The sequence below is a fragment of the Lonchura striata genome, chromosome 5 (genome assembly GCF_046129695.1).
Source record: "Lonchura striata isolate bLonStr1 chromosome 5, bLonStr1.mat, whole genome shotgun sequence".
NCBI classification, from domain to species: Eukaryota; Metazoa; Chordata; class Aves; order Passeriformes; family Estrildidae; genus Lonchura; species Lonchura striata.
The window spans coordinates 2,292,553-2,315,997 of record NC_134607.1 but is presented as its reverse complement, the minus strand read 5'-3'; the positions used below and the strand labels follow the sequence as shown (position 1 = coordinate 2,315,997).

Below are 23,445 nucleotides of genomic sequence, written 5' to 3'. Positions count from 1 at the left end.
GCTCCTTCCAGCACTCCATTTCCTCCCCTACCCAAGGCGCATGCGTAAATTACCGCCATATTTGGAAGGTCAAATAATGTCAGTGCCGATCCGCCATCTTAGGTGTGGCATAGTCCGACTTTCGGTCTCGACCGCTATCTTGGGTGCTGGCAGAAGTCACTTCCTGTTAAGACGCCATCTTTGGTGTGGCACAACGTGACTTCCCTGCTCGTGCCATCACACCGAGTACGGGCAGGAGTCATTTTCAGGATGGGACGCTGTATTTAGTGCGGCATCACGCGACCACAGCCGTGTGTGTGTGTGTGTGTATGTGCATATATGTGTGTGTGTGTATATGCATGCATGCATGCATGTATGTATGTATGTATGTATGTATGTATGTATGTATCTGGGGTCCGCCATCTTTGATGCTGGCACAAGTAAGGGCAAAGTGACACGCCATCTTTGGTGTGGTCTCGCGTGAGTACACGCGTTATCCCGCCATCTTTGCTACTGGCGGAAGTGGCTGCCGAAGGAGATGCTCTCTTCGGTGCGGCACCGTTTGACTCCATGCCTTTTGTGCTGGCAGAAGCCACTTCCGGCTGCGCCGCCATCTTTGGTGTGGTCCCACGGAGGTGCCCGCTGGCACGGGCGGCAATGGCTGCAGAAGGAGCCGTGACAACCAAGGGCCGGGCTGTGTCCGAGCTCACGGCTCCCCTGCCTCCGCCCAGGCTGTGTCCGAGCTCCCCGCTCCCAGCACGGCTCCGCAGGGCTCCGCTGTCTCTCGCAGCCCCCCTGCCTGCCCCGACCCCAGGGAGGCGCTGGGGGCTCTGCCAGCCCCGTTTCGGCGCTCAGCAGAGCCGATTCTTGTCTCGATCAGGTCCTTCCAGCTGCACCTTCGGCTGCTGGAGCAGCACCGCCTCCTGTGCACTTGCCTCATGTCACATCAACCCCTCAGGAGCCTTGGCAGGAGCAGAGACAGAGCAGCAGCCAGGGAACAGGACCATCATCACCATCACTGTCATCATCATCACCTCTTTTCCCAGTTTCATCTCTTTCGGCTCTGGCCCAGAATCAGGTTTTTCACAGATCACAGCCTTAATGAACTCAGAGTTTTTCCCGTGTTTTGCAACACTGAAATCCTTGTGGCAAGTCCTTTAAATCCTTCCAGCTGGAAGGATCCAAAATTGTAAGTTCCTCGAATTTGAGACGCATCCTCTCTGTGGTAGAGTGAATTCAATCTAACAATTCCCAGGTCAATGCCAAGCTCTGGGTTATTTTGGAATGAATTGTTCTTCATTTCCCACAATAGAGCAGATATATGTAGACCACCATACATCCACTTAACATATCCAGCCGGATCCTTTGACGAGTTTTGAAGTATTTTGTTAATTTATTTTGCCTAAAATTCTTGACTAGCATGCTCTCAGTTCACAGACTTCTCTCATAAATTGTCCGCTGGAAGTTTTATTATTTTTAAGCCCTCCTCAGAGAGGGCTGGGAGGTGCTTGCAGAGCTACGTGGAAATCGAGGAGCCCTGTCAGGAACTGTCAGTTCCTCTGCAGGAACTTTGTTACCTTGTCCCACATCGCCTCCCACGGCTCCAACGGGAAATATTTTTTATTCTTTACCTGTCCCTGACATCTCACTTTGAAGCCCCCTGCTTGGTGGAGCAGCATTTTGCATTTGACTGCAAATAGTGTGTTTGCAGATACTTAACCTAGAAACCATTTCGATTACTTTTAGATTTAAAATTCACAATACTTCCCATTAAAGTCATTGTCAGGTTTGGCGCTTTCCCCCTTAATGAAAGTCTTCAACAAAAAACCAAAAATCCCCAACCTTTAAACAACTCGGTAGATTTTGTAAAACTGCCTCCATTCCAACATTAAAGATATTCTTTGAGAAGCAGCTCTTGACAAGATAAATGTAATATATATTACACACTATACTGTTTACTGTAAAAAAAATAATTCAGGATCAATTTATACATATAAAAATTATATATTAGTATATATAATATATAATATATATAAGAGAGTATATAATATATAATATATAATATATAATATATAATATATATAAGAGAGTATATAATATATAATTATATATTATAATATTTATTATATATAATATGTATTATAGATATATAATATATAATATACATTATATATTATATACACTAATATCTGTGTATTTGTATATTTTTTGAAAAAATTTCAGTACATGAAATTATTTGGAAGTGCAGTGTTAAAATATTCGTTTTTGCAATTGTTGAAATAGAACCTTTCTTCTTTATTGAAGGCGTTTTTTGGGGTTTTGTTTGTTTTCCCCCAAGAAATACAATTACAGAAATTGATTGGTATCTGCAAAATGTTTATGTTTTGATGAGCACCACATTTTTTAATTACAAAATCTGGTATTTCAATCTGTCTTTGCATTTCCTTATGGGATCAGTGTGTCCTGCTCCAGACCTGCAGGCACCTTGCATATCCCCTTACCATGTAAAATCTTTACAATCCTGATTTTCCCCTCAGATTTCTCAGCAGAGCCTGAGGCCCCTGAAGAGTCACCTTATAAACAGAAGAAGTTATTCTTTATATACATAAATCACCAAACAAACTGTACCTGTGGGATCCAGAAATTTTATGGGATGCTTTTGCCAGTTCTCAGCGCTCCAAATTCACTGGGGTTGGTTGAATCCTCACAGGACCCTGGAGAAAGAAGGGAAGGAATAATTCTGCATCCAGTCTGAGGGCTACATAGTATGTTGAATAATTGCACATCAAGTGAGGAGGGTGAAAGGGACTATTGCAAACCAGCTCATTCACTAAAAAAAAAAAAGGGAACATCCTGTGAAAGGAGAAATTTGTGACCATCTAATTAAGAAATATGTAATTATCTCTATACTTAAGGGGTCTGAGCTTCCAGTTCACTTAAGAAAGGAAGTCAGCCTCACCTAGATCCATGAGAAAGGTATGGAGCAATTAATCCTGGATTTCCAGACACATGAAGGACAAGCCAGTGTCAACAAATCTGTGATTCTGTATTGCTCTAAATTCTATAAAATAGTAATTGACAGCAAGTTGAGGGGAAGTATTCAGAGAATACAGAGAAGCAGAAATTACTTTCCCCATGAAAATGTTTTTGTTACTTGAGTTGGTGGATTGATTTCTTCCAATATAATTCTTGAAACGACTTTGAATACTGAAGCAGAGGAAATGTATTATTAATTGGCAGCAAGAAAAGGAGAAATGAGATTACTCTATAATTCTTTTTTTTATATTAAAATAAAATTTTTAAAAACAGAGGAAAACATTGCCAATTTTCTGTCACAGTATATATCACAAATTGTATACTGTAGTTTTTTATTTAGTGGGCTTTTTAATAAACTCTAAAATTAACCCGAGGAAGAAAAAAATCAACTTAACAACTTCACTGAAAATAAATTTGATATATCAAGTGCACATCAGTGTCTTGATTATACAATTTCTATAACATAATTAAACTATCCTCTTGAAATTTATTCCAATTAGCACCCTCTTAGAAATTTTCATGTACACTGAAAAATGAAACAGTGACCTATTCTTAAAGTAATGGAATGAACACAGCACTGAGGATTAAAAGCTATGGGATAAAACAATATTTGTTGTTTTTTTATGTGTACAGAGGGATGCAGTGAGAAGTGCAATAGCAGCTGGCTTTGCTGTCTCAGGCAGGTTCAGCAAAGGATGCTCTCCAAAGCCCGTCTCTTTAGCTCTAAGAACAGTCAAGGAATAGTTGAGAAGCGGAGATCAGATAAAGGAAAAAAAAACAAAAAGGACCGTGCCCTTGCGTGTTCAGGTATGCAGAGAAGTAAGGAAAACTTTGTGCGTGTAGAAACACTTTATTTCCTTGCCTGTGGAGGAAGTGGAGAAGGCCATGTCCTCGATGCTTCAGTTCAGGCATCCATGTGGGACAAAATGATAGGCATAAGCAGAAAGTTCTGTGGGGAGAATGTGGAATAAAGACGGGGTGCTGGTGAGTGCAAACGGCAGAAGAGAGCAGAAACATCACCAAAACTACACTCGTGGAGGCTGTACAAAAACTGGGAGAAGGACAGGGAAAAGGAAGGAGACAAAGGCGAGAAGCCGAGAGAGATTTACGGGCAGCGGCAGCGAAATGAGGCAGCAGCGGGAAAACGAAATGCCCTGGGAGGTGGGAGCTGGAGGACACGGCGGGAATGGCAGCGCCGACGGGAGGAGAGTGGGAAGAAATAGGAGTGACCGCGCCAATGCACACACCGGGAGACCCCAGGTGTAAGTGGCCCGGTGTCCGCGTGTCCCGGTGCCCGCGTGTCCCGGTGCCCGCGTGTCCCGGTGCCCGCGTGTCCCGGTGTCCCTCAGCCGCGGAGCGCCCGCGCCCCAAACCCATCGGGCGGAGCCGCCCCAGCCTCGCTCCAGCGCCTGCCCCGCACAGCGCCCGAGCGGGGCGGCCGCGGGGACCCGGACACGGACACCGGGACACGGACACCGGGACACCGGGACACTCACACCTGTGTGCACGCGTGGCCACGTGTGTCCGCACTGACAGGCACGGACAAGCGCCCACCCACGCCGTGCAGTACCGTGCCCCCGAATCAGGGAATGCGCCCGCTCTTGGAAGGGACCCACAAGGATCATGGAGTCGTTCCCGGCTCTGCGCGAGACCGTTCCCAACAACCCCACCCCGTGCATCCCTGAGAGCGCTGTCCAAACGCTGCTGGAGCTCTGGCAGCCTTGGGGCCGTGACCATTCCCTGGGAGCCTGTTCACTGCCCGACACCTTCTGGGGAAGAACCTTGTCCTGACAGCCACCCTAACCTCCCCTGAGTCCGTGCCCCGGGTCCCGTCCTTAGTCACCAGAGAGCGCCGATCAGCGCCTGCCCCTCCGCTTCCCCTCGCCAAGAAGTTGCAGACTGCATGCGATGAGTTGTAGACTGTAGATTCTCCCCTCGTGCCGTGCCGCGCCGCGCCGACACGGGACGCACAGCCGGCTGCCGGCGCGGCCCCTTTAAATGCTAATGAGGCGGCGCGCGTGCCGCGCCGGCCCCCGCTGACTGTGTTAAAACTTCGGCGGGGCCATTTTGGGGGCAGTAAGACCGAACGCGGCCGAGCAGCCAACACCTCCGCCCGGCACCATGAGCGAGGCGCCGGAGACCAGCGCCGCCAGCCCCGCGCCCGCCGCGCCGCCCGTCCCGGCCGCGGCCGCCGCGCCGGACGCCGCTCCCAAGAGCCCCGCCAGCGCCTCCGCGCCGGGTGCGGCGGTCGCCGAGGCGGCCCCCGGCGCCGCCGCCGCAGCCACAACCGCGGCGGCCGAGTCGGCGAAGAAAGTGCTGGGTGAGTGCCGCGCCCCGCTCGCAACTTGGCGGCGCACCTGCCGCGGGGCAGGGGGCCGGGGGCCGCCGCCCGCAGCCCGGGCCGGCGCGCCCGCCCCCCCCGCGGTGAGTCAGGCCGGGCCGCCGCCGCCTCCCGCGGGCCGGGGGAGCCGCGCCGGCCGTGACGCGCTCGGGAGCTGGGCGGGAGCCCCGCTGCCTCATCGGCCCCGAGCGTGCGGGACAGCGAGCGCGGCACGGCCCGGCACGGCTCGGCCCCCTCCCGGCACCTGCCGGCGAAGGCTCCCCCGGGGAGGGCTGCTGGAAAGCTTGTGTGCCTCTCCTTAATGTTAAGGTCCTGGCACAACTTTTCTATCCGGACTAAGCAGCCTGCATTAGTAATGCTTCCCGGTTTAGTGGGGTTTGCTTATTTTGGAGGGGTGGGGTTTGGGTTCTGCTTTACTATCAGTAAGAAGGCAAACGAAATGTCATGTTGCCGTTTCTCTACTCAAGCCCGGTGCATAGCAAGTGTGACTCCTTTTCATTGCGATTAAATAGGATCAACCTGTTGAAAAGGACAGGACTTTCATCTGCAGGCTGCTGCCGATAGGGGCGTACTGTTTCTAACTATGTAACTTCGAGGGTTTGGTAAAGGCAAAGTTGAAACTGACTTACTGTAGAGTCCCAGATTTCCCTGAGGATACACAGGACCTTCTCGTCTGAAGAGGAAGACGGAGGTCTTGCTGCAAGAAAGAGAAGCCAGGTAAAGGATTCCTCTGGACTGGAGTTAGGAAAAATTCTAGCAAAGAAGAGATCGGAGCCACAGCTTGTGTGTTTCTTTTTTTTCCCCGTTACCTCATTTGTCAGTAATTAGCACGCAGGAATCAGCACATCCATATCTGCTGGTGTATCTAGCTGCTTCTTGCCTTAATGTGGCTTGCTTCATTCCTGGTAATGTTTTTTATCTTGTTCACCTATTCCTATTGCTTGGAGAGAAGGGGTGGGGGGAAGTGAAGGTAGAAGTGCCTTTTCTGAACTAGCACGAAAATGAAAACCACCATGGTGATGGTTTTGCAGAATGGCCTTATTACTAAGCAAGCTTTTTATTAGGAATGATGAGGAAAAGGATCACTGTAAATGCTGATGGAAAATGGACTTGAGTTAAGTCCACCTCAAATGTCCCTGTTAATGGTCACCTGTGTAGTTACGTTCCCTTAAGCCTTTTTTTACAAAGATTGCATTAGAAGCAAAATTTTATGCTTGCTTGAGACCTCCAAATGTCTGACTTTTAGAAACATGGGTAAAGGCTACTCAACTTTCCTTTTCTCCTGGTCACAGGAAGCTTTGGCTCTTTTTGTTAAAAGGCTGTTTTGTCATGAGTAGGCGTGGCTGGTGATTGTTTCCTCTGATAGCATCAGAGTACAGCATCTTGTAGAAATATATGGGCTTCCACTTGCTGGTGGGATGTACGTCAGCACATCAACTGCCTTCTGTGACTCATCAGTTTAGCTGGTTACTGTGTGTTCCTCTGGGCTTGTCCTCCTCCTTGCCAGACTTCCCTGCTCAGGCTTACTAGTGACTCTGCCGTGGATGTTCAGTGTCATGTTGTTGTCTGAGATTCTTTTGGCCCACAGTGATACTTAGGGGAGACTTAAATGTTTGCAGGGAATAGTATTTTACTAGCACACTGTCTTAGGGAGAATATATTGGCGTCTCCCCCATGGAACAATGTTGTTTTCAAACTGTGTGCATACTCCTCCACTTAGCAGCAGCCAGCTGGCCACAGAGTGAGTTTTGACTGCCTCTCCTTCCCAGCCTCTTGATCTCTCTGAGGGCTTTTGTCATGCTTCCTAGGCTTCTTCCTAATCTGGTTCAAGTAGGCTAACAGATTCCAAAGCTGTTTTGCAGGGGAGGGAATGGATGATGTTGAGTGAGGCAGTGGTACTGGCACAGTTTCTCAAAGCAGGCTGAAACCTACAGGTACTGTTGGCTCTATTTCTGTGTCCCCCTGTCCCCTCCTGGTGACTTGCCTGAGTGTGGGAAGCTCTTGTAGCCAATGCCATTGTGGTAGCAGGAAATGTCTGTATGTGGTGATGTCCCTATGAAACCAAACCTAAAAGCACAGCTATAAATACTGGTGCTGAACACTGTTTACTGAACCAGTATTTGGTACTGAAAGAATGTTTTTCTATTCCAGTAAACAAGAATTCTTGGGAATGCATGTTGTACTCGGCAGAGTCCTTTTTCTCTAGGTGATATCTCTGTCATGTTAAGACTTCACTGCTTCTGAATAAGAACATTTTCTACTAAAAAGTCTATTAAAGGAGACCAGAAACTTCACTTCTAAAAGGGCAATGAGAAAGGGCCTGTTATTGACAATCATAACAACAGCAGTGCTACAATGCACTGCTGTTATCAGATGCTCTTACTTGAGGGGGTGTATGAGAATGGCAAGGCTTTATGAGCCCAAAGGTCTGGCTGGCTCCATCATCTATTTAGAAAAGAATACAGGTGTAGAGTAGATGAAGGTAACAATTTACAGTGTGTTCTTGCCTCTAGCAGAGTGATGGGGACTTCAAAACTGGAGAGTCTCTGGTCTGTTTTAATTGCCTCTTGAGTTCCTGCCACCCCCAAAACATGTATCACATGTTTTTAGCAAGCAGTTGTCTGTGACTAGACCCTTTTCAAGTTAGTACTGCACAGGTTGCTTAAGTAGTTGTAATCAAGCTGTGTTAACAAGTAACAGCTCTTAAATTACAGAGTTTAAGACTCTCCTTTAACTAGGGATTTGAAAAGTACAAGTTGGTGGTGTCCATCCAGTTGCTGTGAGGTAAGGAGGGGCTGCCTCCTCCATCACTGTCGAGTTCCTCCTACACATTCCCATAAGTTGGAGAAACAGGTTTTGCCGGGTCCTATAAGACACTGCAGTGTGGCTTCTAAGTAGATGCTGTTTTACTGTTGAGACGGGAGCTTGCCTTGATCCTGAAAGTCATGGAACGTGAAGTTGGTCACTTTGTAACTAAGCAATTGATGCCTAGAGAGGCTAACCTGGAACAGAGGCTAAACAGAGTTAAGGGAGTAAAATAGGTATTTGTTGAAAGGCCTTCAAAGGATACACTTTGGGCAGTACAAGAGACTGGCCATGGCTGCACTGAATTTGGACTCCAGGTCATGAGTTTTCACACTTTTATAAGTTTTTCTCCATTTACATATTGGGGTTAATTGTCCAATTACAGCTTCAGGACATGAAGTCCAATTCTCCCATGTTGCTCTCCTCAATTTGCTGCTGTTTGTACTTGTGGGGCCTGAAGCTGTAACGGTGTCCTTGGTTCTCAGGCTGGAAAAGGACTGGTTTGTCTCATTCAACTGTGAAGAGAACTTGCTAACACTTTATATGAAGTCCAGAGTTGCACACTAAGGCAGTACAGAAGCTGAAAAATATGAAAGCTTAAGTCATCATAATCACAGATCATCTTAGCAGTAGGAGTACTAAAAAATAAGTCTTGTGGGGTCTTGCTTGGTTTGTGTGATGCTGACAATGCAAAAAGGAGCTTTTCCAGAACAAGGATGTACTGCATTTCCACTGGAGAGGGTTGTACAGTACTTGATACTGCTTCTTTGGGCTGTTCTGGTTTCCAAGGAAGAAAGAAGGGTAACTGTAAGTGAAAGAGAGGAGTTTTAAACAGCTTCCTTCAGCTATGTTTCATGTCTAGCTACTAACCTAAAGAGATCTGATGAATGGCAGTGGGATTTTCAGCTTTGCTGCCCATTTCTGGGATAGGATATTTAAAAAGGGATGGATGGTCAATTTTGAAAGTAGAGCTATGTTTTGTGCTGTGTGGTAAACCTTTGACTGAAGAATAGTGTGTTAAAGCACTGCGTCTTGTTACTGCATTAGAATGAGCTGAACTGGGAGATGAAGGCACACTTTGAGTGTTAAGGGAACAGAGTAAGTCTGGTTGCAGCTTCATATGCAATTATAGAAGTGTTTATATAACATTATTGTACTTTCTTATATTTTAGATTAATGTCTATAATTTCCTTTCCAGCCACCAAAGTTCTTGGCACAGTCAAGTGGTTCAATGTCAGAAATGGATATGGCTTTATCAACAGGTATGTTTAAATTCTGATAGTTGTATTTATGCTGTACTAAGACTTGTAGTACTGGTTGCAACAGTGACCTCAGGACCTGACTACAAGTTCATGCAATTGATAGTCAGCTTAGGCCAGGTACTCAGCAAACGTTCTTAAACATCTCAGCCCCCAATCAAAGGTTATGTGTATGGGGAGAAAACAGAAAGAGTCAAACTCACTACAAATTTGGTCTGTTACCTGTTTCTCATGTTTACTTCTACTGCACTCTTAATGAGCTGCATATTGTTTAGTGACTGCCTGGCTTCTTTTGAAGGCCTGAGAAAGGGAGGAGGATGAGGGGAAGTACTTTTGGGTAATCTTCAAGTGGTAACTGCTTGGTCAGAATACCTCCTGTGGATACTAATTGAGATTCTCTGGTAGTATCTCACTGAAAATATGCCAGGCCTGGGTATCCTACAAATTCTCTTTGTATCTTTTGGTTTTTTTCCCTCTACTCTGGGCACAAACAAACCTCTGAATAGCATTGAGAACCCAAACAGCTGTAGGTGAGAGTGATCATACTGCAACTGTAGGTGCAGAAGAACTAAGCTTCCAATTTACTGGAGGAAACTCTGGCTTTTAAGGCTGAAATATCTTTGTGGTTGAGGGGCTTAAATGTCTTGTGTGCTTTTTTGAGGAATGCAAGTGATGCATACTGAATACTTGTCTTCCAAAAACATACTTGGCAAGTTATTTCACTCTGCAAGTCCTTGAGCTGTTACACATCAGGCAGATTTGGGGGAGTTGGAAAGTGCAGAAAGGGGTAGAAGACTCCATGTTCATGGAGCTGAAGCCAGTCGTGGTGTGGTATTAGTCTCTGAGGTTATTATCTGTAAGCTTAGAAGAAGAGTTTTTTAATTAGGAAGTCCTCTTAAAATCTGTTATAGCAGTTGATGTAAGAGCCTTCACCTGGTTGTGGTGTAAATAACTTGTTAGCTTTCTTCCTAACATGAAGTCTACTGTTGCTTCAATCCATGACAACAAATTTGGGAGTATGCATTATCTTCACAGACTCTTCAACCCACCTCTTCTGTTTGCTGAGAAGGAATTGAGTGAACAGATGGTAGGGCTTAGGCTCTTTTTTATTGTATGGGATCACAGATTCAAGGTCTCAGACTTATCTCTGTGTTTTGTATGTGGAAGCCTGAAGTGTTCTAATCCAGAAAACCTCACATTCATGTCTGGGTCCTCCTCCTGTGGACTCTCCTAACACCTCTTGTGCCTCTTTGCTTTGAATTTCACTGAAAGGAGATCTCTGTTAACAGCTGTGGCCAGTCCTGTTGATAGTCTTGTTTGACCTCTGGGGTAACAGCTCAGGTTGCAGTCCCTCTGGAAGTGTTTTTGGGGAGTTAGAGTAGTGAAAAACAAGCAGTCCAGTCATCAACTCTGCCCTGTATAAAAAGAAAACACTGAATATTTGCCAGAAGATTAGAGAACCTCCCCCATCCTCTCAAGCTTTTGGAGGCACGGGAACCCTTTCTGTTCTCAAGCAAATGACCATAGAAGTTCAGAGCAGGGTTTTGGTAGCGTAGACTTAGACAGAATGTATGGAATTCAGGGCATGTGCTACAGGCTGAGAGAAGAAGGGTTTCACTTGAAAAGCCAGGAATTTCTATTGAAGTCTCTTTAGTCTAAACTCTTATGACTTCTCACTTTATTTTCACAGAAATGACACCAAAGAAGATGTGTTTGTTCATCAGGTAAGACAGCAGGAGTTGTGCTGTGGTAGGTTTCTAATGCAGCTTCCTGCAACAGCTACCCAACCTTGTCCTGGCTTCTCCTTAAAATATTTTCTGCAGATAACTTGAGTGGATGTGTGTGTTGAAATTTCAGGGAGAAATATTAGGTTGTTTTCTTTCTCTATGAAGGGCTAGGTATTTTAACCCTTCTTAACCCTTTTTGTCTGCTCTAATTTGAACAGTAAAGGTGTTTTTTGATGTGGTTTTTGTTTGGTTGTCTCCCCTTGGTGAGATGACTCCTCTGTGAATACCTTGCTACTGTTGTTTGTCCTTCCCCCTATTTCCTCATGCTCCTTGTGCCTTTTGTTTCTTCCCACCCTCCTCACTTGCAGGTCTGTTCTGTCTGCCCTCCCTGGTATTAGAGAGAAAGTGATCTAGTCTGGCTCTTGACCAGCCTGGGTTGCCCTCAGCTGTTTCTGCACAAGGCAGCTGCTCTTAGGCAGAAGAGAGGAAGGCTGTGTGCCAAGTATGCCCAAACAGAGAGAGCTTGCCCAGCGGCTCGTTATTGGTTAACTTTCCTTGAGCTGTCAGGAGGCTGTTCTAAGTTTATACTGTGACTCTCAGGTTGCAGGCAAATAATGGCAAGACAGAGGATGCTGTCTCCGTGCTGATGTCAAGTGATTAGTTGGCTTAGATCTGGTTTTGCATCATTCACCAGAAACTGTCATCTTGCCCCTAGAGTTTGTCCCATATAAAATGTCTGCAGGCTCATGTGATCTTTGAAAACATGAGCTTTTTCTGTGGTGTAAGTAACAGTATTTCTATCAAATGTAACCAGGACGTTTTTTCCCAGAGCTGGTCACTGAGAATGAGGATACCTGCATATATCCTTAGCTGGCAAGTCAACTGAGAGTTAGTTTAATTCTTGTATCTTGATGACTAAACAGTGGTAACTCTGTAACAGTGGTAACTGTTTCTCTGGGTCATAGGGTCTATACCCATTTTCTGAACCTGGAAGAGGCTGAATCTAGTGACTGTTATGAGAGAAAATGATGTTGGGAAGTGTGCACAGTACATGTTCCTGGTTCAGCTGGTAGCTTGAGAGCAAGAGCTGTCAATGCACATAATGATTTTTGATGGTCATTTTCCTTCCTTAGCAGTCTGTGCTGTAGGCATGCTGACACATCTATGGTTGGATGGGATTGTGTCTAGAGGAGGGTGGGAACAGTTCTGGAAGAGAAATGTGTTCTGTATAGGCAGCACTGCCTTAAAGACAAATAAGGTTTCCTTGATACTTGTGAGAAAACTGTATACTCCCTGCAGAATACTCCCGGAAAATGGCTGTAGTGCTGATGAGAGATAACATGGATCAGTGTTGTTCTGCTTGGTAAGGCTGCCAGCTGTGACCCAAACAGAAAGGTAGCGTTATCTGTGCTGTTCTGTCTCCTTTACTTGTAGAGGAGATTATTCCCCTAAATGTAAACTGGTGGGTGTGTGTGGAGAGGGGTGGGCACTTGCCTATGGCTGAAGTCCTTTTGGTGTGAGCAAAACTGGCTTTGTTTCAGAAATACCACATCATGTGTAGGCCTGCATCAGATTAACACTCTTGGCAGGCTGAGCATGGCAGAGTAAAGGCTTCTAGTGCTGCTCTGGCTTGGCAGCAGTCAGATGTTCCTCATCCTGTACATGGATGTGCTCACTCCCAGAGCCTGGGACATTCTGGCCGGATCTCCTGATGAGGCTGTCTGACGAGGGAGGCAAATCCATGCTGTGAGCAAACATCCTGCTTCAAGCTCCCTCTGCACGGATAGTGCCTGCTGTGCCCCTCCCTCGTGCCTGGGAGGGGCTGGATTACACTCCTAATCCCTTCAGAATAAGGCTGACCTAGTTGAATAGATACAGCTTCTCCCTGCCTCCCCTGCATGCATCTGCACCGGGAGGGAACGGGCCGATCTCATGATTGGAATGGGGGTTAGTGCTTGGTGTCTGGCTATTGGGTGCTATTTATAGCTAGTACAGATTAAAATGCTTTTCTTTTTAGGGCATGCATGGCTTGCTTTGAGTTAACCCTTTGTCTTGCAGTGGCCCCAGGCAGTGTTTTTTGCAAGGGCAGTTCTTTGCCTTGCATCCCTGTCTGGTTGGTTGGTGCAAGGTGCTGCCCAGGGCACTGTGTCAGTCAGCTACAGGTGCTGTGAGCAGAAGGGATCCATCGTGGGCTGCAGCGTGTCTTGCAATTTAACAACAGGAAGAGTGCCAGCATCCAGAGCAGTTACATTTAATTAAGTAGAGTTTAAATGAACGAGCTGTGAGGAGGAGTTAATCTCTTTCTCTTCACTTCACTGGATTGTGTTGATCACGCACAGCCTGAAGGACCTGCACCAGGAATTGGTAACAAATTTTGGCTGTTACTGGGACAATGCTGGATGTGCTGATCATGTGGTGGTATGAGCATATGGAAAGAACTCTCTCAAACAAGAACCTGAACTAGCTCTGGAGGCTCTTCTTGTTGCCTGCTCATCAGTGTTCCCCCTGGGAATGGAAAAGCTTTGTTGTTGAGTGTTGTCCATTAATGTGAAACATCTGTCTTCTGAATCAGAGGAGCTGGAGCCTGCAGGATGCTGCTAAACACTAACAGTGAGAATAGTGCTCTCTCCCCCTCTGGGTACACAGAGTAAAAGTATTTTCATCAAGCTTAGAGCTTAGGCTTGTTAGAGGCTTATTTCAGTGATGTTTATCTGCAGCTGAAGTAGTAAAGCTGTAGAGTTTCTGCTTAGATTTCTAGGATTTACTCAAAATTGTCCTGATTGCCTTTATAAAACAAGCTCCAGCCTACTGCAGCCTCTACCTTCTGTTGGCAATTGCAGATCTGGATTCTTGAAGTTTCTGTCCATAAAGCTGGGAACAGAACATGTGGAATACTGTTGCTTTTATCTTTCATTATGCTTTTTGAAGGATATTTGAGGAGTTTCATCTATCTTGCATGTACTCTCTGCTGAAAAGAAATTTGTTAGTCCTTTCTTCTTCCACACTTACAGGGTAGGGGAAGGAATTTGAAATACAGCTTACTGACATCTCTGTCACATACAAAGCAGAAGTCTTAAAAGTTTTAGTCAGTTGTTTCAGTACAAATAGTACTAAATCATTAATGTTGCTGCAGATTAAGGGTTTTAGTACTAGTATATAAAATGTATGGGAAAACAAACACTTCGATCTGATTTTTAGAAATGGGACAGTTGCACTAAAAGATCAGCAGAAAGCAAACAAAGTTGTTTGAGATAATTGTGGAGTCTCTGCTTGCTAAAGTAATTGCCAAAGGAATTTACTTGAATAGCTTGTTCTGTTTCTGTATTAAAATACCCCAAACCTCTTGGAATATTTTTGCTTTGACAGTTATATTATGTACACTCTTGCGTCCTTCCTTAGGCTGTTCAGGGATGCTGCAGGATATAAGGAAAGGTATGGCTAGAAGGCCATGCTGGTCTGTTGCCTGAAACACAAAGGAGATTGTATTAAGCAGCAAGGAATATAGGTTTCCTAGACTAGTCAAGATGAGCTTTTTAACTGAATAAAATTTTCCTTCAGTTGGAAATATTTTGGGGCTGTTGTTGACTAAATATTGTTGCTATGCGAAGGTAACAGCTCCAATGATGGTCATTCTGCAGTTTTTCTTGAGCTGCAGACAGATAGGACAACTGGTTCTCCTGTTTCTGCCCTACATCCCATTTCTTAAGCTGGATTTATGCCCTGTGTTTCCATGTGTGTTTCTCTCTGCTGGCTCTGCACCTCCCTCCTTCATGCTAACTAAAAGTTCCCGCATCAGGAAACTGAATGTGAATGGGTCTTTAATCTAGGGCAGATAATCTTTCAGTAAGAAAATAGCTACTGGGTTAGCTTGTACAGTACATGTCTTAGTCTCTTCTCCTTGACATCTTCCAGTTTGCAAAGCCTTGTCTAATGAACAGACTGTAGGCTTGTCTTGCTGACAGCCTTTTGTGGAGTCCTAGAAATACTCCACAGAGTCTGAGCAAGGTATTTGTATCTGACAGACTGAAAATTGCTCCAGGAGGTTTGAATGTTTCTGTGAGTGTGAGGTGTACAACTGGCTGTGATCCAAACCCATGTTGTTATGTTTATGTAACAATAATAGTATTGTTATTAATAGCTATTATTGTGGTACTTTGGGGTTTCGGTCCAAGAGATGGCCAAGATTGCATCTGTCTGTTCTGGTACTATTCTGTGTTATCACAGACTCGCCTAATATTTGGGGGTCTCGTTTACAGTGCTTAGATAAAATGCTGATTTGTTACACCAGAGTTACAGTAATTTTTTTCTAGTTGCTATGACTTGCCATGATACCATATAGTTAATGCTTCTACAGAAATGCTGTGGGTCTTGAGTTCTCTTTAGATGATCTACAACTCTCCTAATGACTGAAGGCAGGGATCACACTTGCTGCTAGCGCTGCCTTGGTACAGCTTGGAGGAAATCAGGCACTGAGTTATCAACTCTATTCATGCAGAGATTTGTAATAATTTTCATACTGGACTGAGCAGATCCTGGAGCAGCAGCTGATTTATAAACTCATAAATAGTGAGAGAAGAGGAGACCTTGAACTGAGTATTGGTGGGCATGTGAAATACGAGACATCTGTGTTTGAAATACTTTGGTGACTGCTCTGGTGTGTAGAGTTGGAATTTTAGCAGAGAAATACTGCCCTTCCCTCATCTCTAGGGCTAAGAATGTGTAAGATAAGTAACATAAAATAATATATTTTTATGCATCTTCCTTTCAAGACGGCGATAAAGAAAAACAATCCACGGAAGTACCTGCGCAGCGTTGGCGATGGAGAGACTGTAGAGTTTGATGTGGTTGAGGGAGAGAAGGTGAGAGATCCTGGAGCATCAGGGTGTGGTCAGAGATGATGTTACAGCTTTAGCTGTGTCTTTGATGTCTCCGTCTGGTGTGTTAACCACTAGGTTGGTGGCTTTCATGTAGCTTTTCTGGGGGAAATCTGTTTTTTAAAGGTGTCATTGAGGCATATTTCTAGATATGTATCAAAACTACTAGGAAACTGCATCCTAGTGTTTCTGGAATCTGCAGCTGTTACTTGAGAGAACATGTGAAGCCTACAGCCTGACCTGAAAATTTTTATTGGAGTCTAGTAGCTTAATAACTGTAAGAACTTTCAATTTCCTTATGCTTCTACTTTTCTGAGCATTCTTTGAGGTTTATTTTTGTCTCAGTCAGTTTCTTCTTGCTTCCTTCTCTGAACTCAGCCTGTTGGGTAGGATTTCAGTATCTTAACTCATGGTTAACTCTCGGTGGAGGGGTTTGGAGTAACAAACCTCCTTTTGCCCTGTGTAGAAGAAAGGAATCACTGTAGCTTCGAACTTAGGCAAAAAAGCCTCTTTCCTGTTTCATCTTCTCCCTGTAGCTGGTTGTTCTTTTCTCACGCCACCTTGGCTGCCTTTCTTTCTCCCTTTCAGGGTGCAGAAGCAGCTAATGTCACTGGTCCAGATGGAGTCCCCGTGGAAGGCAGCCGCTACGCCGCGGACCGGCGCCGCTATCGACGGGGCTACTTCGGCCGACGCCGGGGCCCACCTCGGAGTGTGAGTTTGATTTCCCTGGATTGCTACTGCCACACACAAAACTGACAGGGCTATTTCTCACCTGACTGTCTGAGACACTTCTGACCATGCTACAAAGACCTAATAAACTTTCAAGTTACGGTGTACAAGTCATCTTGACAAAACCAGAACAGTTTGGTATTTGCAAAGTGGATAAGTACTAAAAAGCTGTTGTAAACTGAGAAGTGTTATTTTTTTGAGTTCAGAGTCTCTCAGTTATACCTTTCCTGCTGTCAGATACTACCTGTTCTTACTATTTATCCTAGTTCCTTTGGATATTGAGTTATCCTGATCAGTTGTATACATGAGAGAACATCACAGTTAATTGTGGGATTTTTAATTGTGTATGGCCATGGTGGTTAAAATGGCTGTGCAGAATGGGATGGGTACTTGTCAAACTTTAGGTAGACTGCCAAGGGCTGTCAGGAGGCTACAGCTTTTGCTTCCTACTGGATCAGATGCAGAAAATGCACTTCTGTTTCTAGATATCTTGTTAAATTCCTTCTTTTCAAGGGAAAAATAATACACGAGGAACTCTAAGTCATGTAACATTTTATAAAACAGACATTACTGATGGCTGGCATTTGAAACACAAGCCACAAACAAAAATCAAAACAGAAAAAACACCACTGAAACCAATGTACAGCTTTACCAATTAACAGCTAAAGGGGAAAGATAACCACTGCATCTCTGAAACATTTAAAGAGGACTGTGTAGAAAGAGTGTTTGATGTGAGGTAATACAGTTTATATATCTTAACATTTCTTGATGTTTTTGTGCCGGGTTCTCTGTGGAATGGGGCTTTATGTAGAATGTGAAGTGGTTTGTGGCAAATTTCTGTGTGAAGTCTTTCTTAGCTTTTCAAATAAAGAATTGTGCTGATCAGTACTGCTTCTCGATAACATGTACCCCTTACAGTGCACTTCATGTAGTGAAATGCACTTAACATGTATCAGAGAGAATGTTTCTAAGAACAGCTTCTTAGTCTGTGAGGAGCAGGGGCAGCACTGATGGCTCTTGTTTTGTCCTCATCTTAACTTTGCCCAATTTTAAGCCTTTTGAGAATCTGCTGCTTCTTTTTACTCAATATGCTGGGATTTCTGTACTGATATATTGGTTCTGAGCTTGCATTCAGGGCTATGGTTAATATACTGCCTGTCAAATACCACACTTCTGTTTTCTTTTGTTAGCAGGGTGGTGAGGGAGAAATCAAGGATGGGGTCACAGAAGGAGGACAACTTCAGCAAGTGCACAGGAATCCTACCTACCGTCCCCGCTTTCGCAGGTCTGCAGTTCCTCTGCTCAGTTACTCAGATGCTTTTGTGTTCTGTACAGGCTCCCAAGTGTGGGAACACTTATGCAAATTGTAGGGACAGTGAGAAGCAGTTTCGTTACTTGGAGAAATTTGGTTCGTGTGTTTGTATGTTCAGAATCATAATGGCCCAGAAAGGGCAAAGGGTTCTTAGCATCCCATTACATGTTGCAACTGAGCAGCATTTTGAAGAGAGCTGCAGTGTCCGTGTCCTCCCAGCTGAACACTCATACTTTCCTGGATAAGTAATAACCAAATCCTTGATCTGGGACCCTGCTGGGGGTGCTGGTGGGTGAAAACTTGTGTGTGAGCTGGTGAATGTGGAGTTGCAGCCCAGAACACCACCCATCTCCGAGGCTGCAGCAGGAGCAACATGGCCAGCAGGCTGAGGGAGCTGACTGCCCAGTACTTGAATGGAGCTTATAAGAAAGATGGGGATAAACTTCTTAGCAGGGCCTGTTGTGTTAGCATGAGGGGCAATGGTTTTAAACTAAGAATTTTAGAATAAATAGAAGGAAGACCTTTTTTTTACTGTGAGTGTGGTAGAACACTGAAACAGGTTGCCCAGAGAGGTGGTAGATGCCCTTTACAAGATCAGGTTGGATGGGGCACTGCTCAACCTGATCTAGTTGAAGGGAGCTGGACAAATGGCCTTTAAAGGTCCTCAAGGAGCTGGTTTGTCTGCCATTCATTCAGTTACTCCTCATCATATTGTCCTTGTTTATCAAGCTGTTTATGAAGTCAAATTCCAGCACTGAATTTAGAGATTAACTGTGAAAATGATGTAATCTCCATTTTTTCATGTGCATGTCTGTTCAAAAACAAAAACTAAGAGGTGAATAACAGTGCAAGAGCAGCAACAAGCTGAATTTGATAGGGATAACAAGATTGTTCTTAATTGTAATGACTTGCTTGTTCCATGCACAATGGATCCCATCCTTTTGGAATCTGGGTCTAAAACCACAAGCTTTCCATCTCTACTTTGAGCTTTTCTATTTATGAAAATTCATGTTCAATTTGGCTCTTTTATCAAGGATTGTGGGAAATGGGGTACTACTGATACTTGTTGCTTGTTGGCATCCAAGCTGGATAAATTTAATTCCTGAAAGTTTTCATTAGTTTTGGGCAGTCAGAGAGAGCACCATAGCAAGACCAGTGAGGCTTTTACACGTCATGTGGTTGAATCACAGGCTGAGTAACTTGTCTATGACTAATGGAAACTTGTGATTTTCTGATGCAATTTTCCTATGAGAGGAATGATACATCCTATCAGTGCACAATGCTTCTGTTTGAGTTCACAGGTATTGCTTTTGTTTACAGGCACTAAATCCAGTGACACTGGCACTTTTGTTAGGTTCCTTTAGAAAAGCTAAATTGGTTTCTGGGACTAGGTAGCTGTGGATTAGCTAAGGGGAACTGGATTTTGGCTGTGTTTAGACAGTTTATAAACCTTGTTTATACTAGAAATAAGGCAAAATGCTCTTGTATACATCAAGAGCATGGACTTGATAGCTTAGTGTTAGTGAGGTCCAGCTCACCTGTGATAGGTGCTTTTTCTAATTGGTTAAGAGGGGCCATATGAGGCAAAGAGCTGAGATCCAGGAATGGTTTTCAGGTGGAAGTGAGGAGGATTGCAAGGACTGCACCATTAATTAGGCATAGGACTAGGCTGGTGTGTAGCCATGCCAAAGCTAACTCAACACAATCAGCCTGTGTGGCCACTACTGGCTTGTTTCTTCTGTTAGCCAGCAATTCAAAGGGGCTAACTGCATTTTCATTGCACAATAGACAGCAGTGAGGTAGCTTCAGCAATGAAGAGACACTCACTTTCCTTGACTTTCCTTTCCAACCGTATGCCAGCTAAACCCTGAAGGGATGGTTTTCTAGCACTGAAAACTGTTGAGGATGACACTTGGTTATGGGAGATTTTGCTGGGCTGAAATTACTGTGATTTAACCTTCCTTGGGCTCCTTTCATTCTTAACACCTCTTTGTGCCCCTCTCAGAGGGCCCCCTCGCCCACGCCCTGCCCCGGTGACTGGAGAGGCTGAAAACAAGGAGAACCATCACGAAGCCAATGCCATGAGCCAGCAGCCGCTGCGCCGCGGCTACCGGCGCCCCTACAACTACCGGCGCCGGCCGCGCCCAGCCAGTGCTCCGGCACAGGAGGGCAAAGAGGTACGGACTGCGCGGTGCTCCCGGGCACGAGCGCCTCTCCTGCGAGGGAAGGCTGGGGGAATTGGGCTGCTTCAGCCTGGGGAAGAGAAGGCTTTGGGGTGATCTCACTGTGGTCTTCCAGGGCCTGAAGGGAAAGATGAGGCAAGACAGTTCCAAGGGTCCGGAGTGCCAGGACAACAGGGAATGAGTTAAAACTGAAAGACTTTAGGTTTAGATTGGATATGAGGGAAAAATTTTTCTCTGTGAGGATGGTGAGGCCCTGGCACAGGGTGCCCAGGGAAGCTGTGGCTGCCCAATGCCTGCAAGTGTCCAAGGCCAGGCTGGATGGGACTCTGAGCAGCCTGGGATTTTGGAAGGTGTCCCTGCCCATGGCAGAGGGTTGCAATGAGGTGATGTTCAAGGTCACCTTCCAACCCAAATGATTTCATGGTTGTATGTAGCAGAGGTTTTAATGAGGTGAATGCCCAAAACCTTCAGCCCTGTGTGAATTTTTAATAAATGTATTCATGTGCTGGATAAATCTGCTGAGCAAATCTGACATGCTAATTGCCTTGCCTGCTTTTTCTGACCCTCTTTGACAATAAGCACCTTGTCTTAAAAGGAAATGGCAGTGGGATAGGGATTGCTTCTGGGTAGTTCTTAATTATAACAGTAACAGCTGTTTTTGAAGTGGAAACAGTTGTGTTTTCCTGCTTCCACAAACCTTAATTCTACATGTAGCATGAGAGGTGGATTTCAAAGCTCAATTTCCTGAACTGTTTGAACCAGATAATTCCAGGAAATTGTTTGCAAACACAGATTATACTTTAATGAGGGAAGATTTTCTCATTCAGTGTCTACTTCAGGTGTTCCCTTGACAGAATCTACTGTGTAATACTCAATTACAAGAAATGCACTAAAATTTAATATTTTCTAGAGATGCATTTTTCTTGATTGTTTTAAAACCTGCATTATGCTGGCTGTAATGCTGAAGAGAGGAAGGGTGTGGAGGTCAGCCTTTGCCTATAATAAGAGTTTGTTGTGTCTCAGACAAAGGCAACTGAAACACCTGCTGAAAATCCTGCTCCAGTGACAGAGCAGAGTGGCGCTGAGTAATGTCCGGCTCCCCAGGCACCTTTACCATCGCTCAGGTAAGGAATATGGACGGTTCTGCTTCCCAATGGAAGCAGAGTGTGTATGCTTCTGTGATTCTGGCCACATCCCCTTATGTATGGCTTGATATCTGTGAAAAGTTCTCGGAGTGCTGTGGAGGCAAACCAAGATAGTGCTTTTCTCTTCTTTCTCCCCTCTCTCTGCCTCTGTATTTGTCCCAAAGAAAGTTTTGCTTTATAATTGATATTTTTTTTTCCAGGAAGCTGTCTGGTGTGTATAGTAATAGCATTTGCTGATGAGTTGTTTTATTTTAGGAAGGTTCTGATTATAACAGACAGGATAAGCACAACTGGCTTATCCTGCTTGTTATAACTCTTTTCATTGGACATTTTGTCTATATATTGAGAAAGTGTAACTTCAATTGTATTTGTTTTTAACATGTGGCTCTTCAACAGGTGTCCTAAAGTACAACTCAAAATTAACACCAAAGAAACACACAAGCAATAAATTGTCAACAGTGATGATAAAAGCAAAGATTTGAAATACCAAAATGTAAAAGAAAATTTACCAGCAGCTGAGATCCAGGGAACGCCTACAAGATAGATGCATGAAGAGAGAAAGAGAGCGAGATTCAGAAAGAACAACCTCCCTAGTTTCAACAGCAACTGTGGAGCTTTTTGTTTTTTGGGTTTTTTTTCCCTAGAATTTCACTGTTTTGCTAGTATTGATTTTTTTCAATTTTTCTTTTGGTATCAAACTGAAAAGGGAAAAAAAACCAACCAAAGAACTAAAATTGAAATAAAATGCTTTTTTTATTGGATGCTGGTGCTAAACCTCCCAAGTGTGAGTTTTTTTTTTTTTCTGTGCCAGTCCTGTTCACTGCAGGACGTGGGGAGGACAAACTTCCGCTTTCCTTGTTAAGATCTATTTGAAACTGTGCAGCATGGGTGACGTTCCTCACAAATAAAAGTAATTTCAAGTACCAAAAAAATATGGTTTAGAGTGTTTTTTCATGTTTGCTTTTCAAAGAATTCATTATTTAAATCTTGTTCCTTCAGCGTTTATATGTGAAAGAGAGCTGCACATGTCTTGCTGGATGATACCTGAGCATGGTTAGGTGGATGTACTTCAATACAAAACAACTTCTGTGAAGAAATCACAAAACAGCTATAACTTACTGTTCCCTCTGTTCCTTTGGCTCTAATGAAATTTATTGGTTGGGTTTTCCTGGTACTGTATTGTGGCAGGAGTTTGTGGGATGGTGGAGTGAGATCCTGGAATGTTTTTTTCCTTATCTCTTTTGCTAGGCTTTTGTGTTGTGTAAACAGTGGAATCCAAGTTTTGAGACTCTACTCAAGAAGGACACTGATGTAGTAGCTACCCCTTTATCTAAGGTTCTGTTCTGAATAATGTTTGACTGGCTTCTCCACTCTTTATTTTAAACCAGTAAAATCTCTGTACCTGTGCTGTCTTGTGTAATGAGCACAGTACTAGGCTATCTTAGTGGTTTTTTAATGTTCCTCTCTAAAACTTGGCTGTCTTCCAGGTGTTATCAGTCTGCTTCCAGCTGTTGAATATGGGTGCGTATCTTGTGTCCTTCATTGTTAGTCCAGCCTTTCTCACTGTCTTAAAGTTGCTATTACCCTAATCCTAGATAAGTATATTTGTTTCTCAAACAAATAATCTTGTTATTCTTCAGGAATTAAGCAGAGAGTGCAGGGTATAATTACACCTGAAAGCCTCTTGCTTCCAGCTTCTGGGAAGGTGAGGAAGGGCCATTGCACCCTATTGCCTTTGCCTTGGGGAGAAGGAGGGTGGGAAAAGGTTTAGTGGTGCCTGAGCCGCACTGCTTACAGCTGACTGAATTGCAAGGGATTAGGAACCTCTTAATTAGTTGTGAAGTGAAAGCCATAGGCTTGGTTGAGGAAGAAATCTTTACTTGGAAGATGAAGAAAAATGTCTGTTTTGACACAAAATAAAATGCAGTAAGGTGAGGAAAATATAAGTAATAGTACCTTTAAAAAATCTTAAACAGGATAAATATTTTTAGGCTTAAATTCTGCTCTGAACTAAATTTATAGGCATGTTGGGGAGAGGTTGATAATTTCACCATA

General features: G+C 44.4%; 1 protein-coding gene and 1 long non-coding RNA gene across 3 annotated transcripts; one reads left to right on the top strand and one right to left on the bottom strand.

Moving 5' to 3' along the window:
• Positions 1-1,143: 1,143 nt before the first annotated feature.
• On the bottom strand, positions 1,144-4,995 carry LOC110475221 (uncharacterized). The gene is made up of 4 exons (XR_013339969.1): positions 4,859-4,995; positions 3,878-3,964; positions 2,608-2,693; positions 1,144-1,495 (listed from the first exon to the last, which is right to left on the bottom strand). It is a non-coding gene; the product is annotated as an uncharacterized LOC110475221 (long non-coding RNA).
• A 111-nt stretch (positions 4,996-5,106) lies between these two features.
• YBX3 (Y-box binding protein 3) lies at positions 5,107-22,151 on the top strand. Of its 2 annotated transcripts, none has more exons than XM_021539201.2 (9): positions 5,107-5,335; positions 9,360-9,423; positions 11,111-11,144; positions 15,917-16,006; positions 16,610-16,732; positions 17,944-18,035; positions 20,068-20,239; positions 21,269-21,369; positions 21,787-22,151. In XM_021539201.2, exons 1-8 carry the CDS (start codon positions 5,137-5,139, stop codon positions 21,332-21,334), a joined length of 840 nt encoding a protein of 279 aa, XP_021394876.1. In that variant the 5' UTR covers positions 5,107-5,136; the 3' UTR covers positions 21,335-21,369; positions 21,787-22,151. The 2 variants fall into 2 exon arrangements, with proteins under 2 accessions (XP_021394876.1, XP_077639318.1); XM_077783192.1 differs by having other exon boundaries at positions 17,941-18,035.
• Positions 22,152-23,445: the final 1,294 nt, after the last annotated feature.